The sequence below is a fragment of the Pygoscelis adeliae genome, unplaced genomic scaffold, assembly GCF_000699105.1.
Source record: "Pygoscelis adeliae isolate BGI_AS28 unplaced genomic scaffold, ASM69910v1 Scaffold432, whole genome shotgun sequence".
NCBI lineage: Eukaryota > Metazoa > Chordata > Aves > Sphenisciformes > Spheniscidae > Pygoscelis > Pygoscelis adeliae.
Genome location: NW_008824289.1, coordinates 380,107 through 384,449, shown reverse-complemented (window position 1 = coordinate 384,449; position 4,343 = coordinate 380,107). Strand labels below are relative to the sequence as shown.

Below are 4,343 nucleotides of genomic sequence, written 5' to 3'. Positions count from 1 at the left end.
TACCGACCCGGGGGGAGCTCTGCCGGCATCCTCCTCCTCCTCCCGAGCCCGGGGAGAAGCTCCGATGGAGTCAGAGGCAGGGGAGAGAGAGCATCGGAGAAAGAGGAATGAACTCCAGAGTGGCCCCAACGTGGGGCGCAAGTCCCAGGAGTCCGGGAGAGGGGAGCAGCGGGTGGACACCCGGGGCGAGCGCTGGTCCTGGGGCTCTCGTTGATGCTGCACCGATCTCCCTCGGAAAAGGGGGCTGGAGAAGGAGCGAGGGGGCTGAAACGTGCTGCCCCTGCAGCAGGACTTGCCTTTTCTGCCTCTGTTTCCAGTTTCCTGATTTCTAACGAAATGAGGGGGAATGAGCCAGGGTGTCCCAGTCCCCGGCCATGGGGAGAGCTGGAGGCTTGAGCCCCGCTGTACGGGTCAGGCCAGGGGAGATGGGGACAGCGAGGTGTCATTGTCATCACTTTATGTCCTCTTGTGCAGGGGAAAGATGAAGCAGTAAGCACTCTGGACGGAGGACCTGCTACCGCTGAGTGAGACCCACCTGCGTGACGGCGGAGCCCCCGCAGCCCCCAGCCCTGCCCGCAGGCAGCACCAGCCCAGGAGCCTGCTCCACGCCGAGCACGTCCCTGGGCAGGGGGCTCGGGAGAGCCAACGTGGCTCATCTCAGCGGGACGTGACCGAGATGAGCATGGTAAAGAGCCTAGAGCGGCTGGAGCAGCGGCGGGCTGTGATGGTGGCTGCCCAGGAGACTTCTCAGGCCTGGTCTTCACTGGGAGAGGAGGGGCCGGTTTGTTTTTTGTTTCTTTTCTTTCAACCGAGCTTTGCTGAAAGGCAGCGGGCGACGTGCTGGAGCCTGGGGGAGGCCGCAAAGGGCTGCTGCGGTCCAGCGGGGGAGCGGAGCGGGGCAGGGGGGGCAGGAGAGGAAACAGGGGGAAAATGGAGGGAAGTGCCGGAGCGCGGGAGTGCGGCGAGAGCCGGAGAGGGGCCAGGCACAGGAAACGGGCAGGGGAGGGGAGAGCCTGCCCTTCTTAATGAGCATATCTGCCAAAATGGGCTCCCTTTCTTACTAAACTGCCAACCCAGCAACTCTTTTCTTCCCAGGATTAGGGGGAAATGTTCAGTTTGGGGAGAGTTAAAGGCCATTTGTGTGCGCCATAGCCCAGAGATAGCCCAGAGCCCTCGGCAGGAGCCAGGCTGGAGGGAGCGAGCCCCGGCCATTGGGGTCCTTTATTTCTTTTTGTTATTCAAACAGGGCTTGGGTGATGGCTGCCATCCCAGCCATCATGTAAAACGCTTCCCTCCAGCCTTTTGATATGCATGCCCCTGTCTGGAGGCAAAGTCCGGCTGTCTCCCCTGCGATCTCTCCACCTACTGGGGAAACGCACCTGATAAGGGCCACTCTGTTTTCTCAAGAAGGAAAACTGAAACCAGCCGAGCCAGGCTGGGGGAGCAGCCCTGGTCCTGGGGGCAGCGGGGTCCGGAGGCACGGCCCTGCCGGGACGCCTGGCAGGTGAGCACAGCCGCTCTGCCTGCTCTGCCCGCTCCGGGGCAGCCGGCGAGCTCGGCTGGGCAGGGACCAGGAGTCTCTCTAAGCAGTTAATATCGTGGCATGGTCTTTAACCAGTTTGGCAAACCTTAAAGAAACTGGTATTGCAAAACTAGGGCGGGATCCGGAGTCAGCGGGTTCATTGTCTCGGTGGGGTATCGCTGCAGGGGACGTCCTGGTCACCAGGCAGTGTCAGGGCTGCCGCTAGCGCCAGTCTCTTGGGGAGCGTTGAGCATCGGAGCTGGAATTCTGCATTACTTTATTCTTCGTGGATTCTTGTGCGAAGCGTATGGCTGCAATGCATGCCTGTATGTTTGCAGTGTGTTAAGCAGTGCAAACACCGCGGTGCTGTTTTTCTCCTCCTCCCGTGAGACAGAACATGTGAGGGGAGTGCTCTGTTTCTTATTATTTTCGTAATGCCCTGTGTGCACATGTTGGTGTGCGTTTCTGTGAGGGGAGGCGAGGACAAAGGGCTGAGCCTGCCTCCTGAGCAGGAGGTGGTGAGGCTTGCGAGGACGGCGGCTCCTGCGGGAGATCCTCGGCAGTTGATGGGGCAGGGGGCCGGATGGCCCTCTTCAGCAGGCAGGACAGTCTTGAGCGTGCGGCTTTATTGCTTGGTGCAAAAGGCAGCAGCAAGAGGAGAAGGGATGGGTACTGCAGTCCCGCTGCCTCGGGGTAGGTTTGTGGGAAAGCAAGAGTTTAACTAGCTTTGCAGTTTGGGTCGTGGTGTGATGTTCCCTTTCCCGCTTGCGTATCGGAGGATGGTGACGGGATGTCCTCGAGTGATCTCGGGCGGTGCAGCTGATGAAGTGCACGGAGCAAGCAGTGCGTATGCTCCTGCGTATGCACTGCTTGCTCCTGCACGTACACTGCAGGCCCTGCCTGAACCCGGTGAGGTGAAATGGCTGTGCTTAGGCCGGTGCCTGCGGCCGGGTCCCGCGGACCAGCAGAGCCCTGGTGTGGGGGTCTCCAGCTCTGCCAGGGAGCGGTTGCTTCCAAAGTGAACTCTTTTTTCCCACTTTATAATTGGAACAAAGACGATGTCGGAGTTGCCTGAGCTCTCAGCAAAGCTGAGCTTGGCACATCGGGTGCTCAGTCCTGGCTGCACATCCCCCAGAGCAGCTGGCAGGGCTGCCCTTCCCGTGGGGTGGGGTGAGAGACTCGGCCGCTGCGTCCCTTCCCCAGCGCAGGGCTGGCAGGGACATGCTCGCCCGATCGCCTGTTGCGGGCTGGCCGTGCTGAGCACTGGGCAGCTCCCGGGGCTGAGAAAGGAAAAACCATTTTGAGGTGCAAGTTTGAACCTTCTGGGCTCAGGCTCCCGTCTGAGGCTGCCAAACAGGCTCCTGACAAAGGACCAAATGCAAAGGTCCTCTGAAGGTCCTGGTGGGGTTTTGAGAGTGCAGATGTTTTGCAGGGCTGGGAGGTGGCTGTGCCTGCTCCTGTCCTCCCTGGACATTAACAGCCTCATGCTGCCCCATCTCCCTGTCCCCAGCCTCTCCTCTGGGTCACCCTCGTGCTAAGAGAGCAGCATATCCTCTCACACCTCGCTGTATGGATTCCTGAGTGAGATTCGCTATTTTTTGTGAGATTCACTATTTTTTTTGAAATTTGCTGGTTTTTGTGGCAGTATCACTGCCGGCTATGGTCACTGCCGTTCTGCAGCATCGCAGGCTGGGGAGGGGCAGCAGACCCTGGAGGAGCTGACCCGGCTGTGCTGCACCGGGACGTGTCGCTGCATCCGAGAGCATCCAGGGCCGGTGTTTGCGGGGCCGGCATGCGGGACTGGCCGCCTGGGCGGGGGGCAGCCGGGGGCAGCCCAGCAAGTCTGGGCAGCTCCCAGGAATTGTTCGCCGGGTCTGGGAGCAGATGTGCTGCAGCAGTGGGATTTCTGCACACAGCTGTAGGGGTTTACGCAGCTTTAGACTCCCTCTGGTGCCATTCCTCTCCTTCTCATCCCTTTGTTGAGGAGATGTGTCTGTGGGGGGAGGCAGGACATGCACCCGGGGGCTCTGCCTGTGGCAGTGGGTGCCGGACACCTGTTTTTCTTTGTGTTTGGATGTTACCGGGGTTTTAACGCTGCCCTTGGCATCTGAAACATCAAACCCCGACTGGTCTTTGTTTGTCAGAGGTGCTGACAGATGATCTCAAAGCAGAAATCTCAATTGTTAGGGAAGCAGTTGGAGGCGATGCTGAGCGAGAGCGCCGGGGAGGGGGCAGCGGGGCTGGAGCCCGGGGTCTCTTTGGGGTTGGGCGGGGGGGGGTGCTTTTGCTTCCTAACAGGGCCTTAGGTGGGTAAAGCCCTGCTTGCTCCTTCGCTCGTTGAGCTGAGTTACGTGCTCCTGAAATGACTGTGCTGGCAAAGAGGCAAGTTGCAGCACAGATTCATAGCCCAGCAATGAGGCAGCTTCGTTAGCGTAGTCCCGGGTGCCTCTGGGAGAGCCTGGGAGCTTCCACTTCCAAAAACAGGATCCAGGGAGGGCACCCGAGGGAAGGCAGAGGCATCTGGGCGCAGGCGAGGCATGCCCCACCTCTCCCGGGGGGATGCCTGGCTGGGCTTTATCTGCGCAGCAGCAGCTCCCGGGGCGGGGGGACGCTGGCACTCGCTTCCCCCGGCCCCCGGGGCAGGGGGTGGTGGTGCGTGAGTGCTGCCGGTGCAGACCCCTGCTCTGCCTCTTTGCCCTGGGGTGGGGGAGCAGAGGCTGGGAGGGGGGCAGGAGGAGTTTTCTCCCTTTGGGGGAGTTTAACTCACTGCAGGCACCAGGACTTTGCCCCCCATGGCGAGCTGTCTGCCGCGTCCCGCTGC

At 60.7% G+C, this 4,343-nt stretch overlaps 1 protein-coding gene across 1 annotated transcript in view; it reads left to right on the top strand.

Moving 5' to 3' along the window:
- Positions 1-676: 676 nt before the first annotated feature.
- The window catches only part of DNMT3B (DNA (cytosine-5-)-methyltransferase 3 beta), an 18,969-nt gene continuing 15,302 nt past the window's right edge, over positions 677-4,343 (top strand). Inside the window, exon 1 of the mRNA XM_009318745.1 lies at positions 677-781. Coding sequence (XP_009317020.1) covers positions 677-781 — 105 coding nt within the window. The remainder of the gene's footprint in view (positions 782-4,343) is intronic.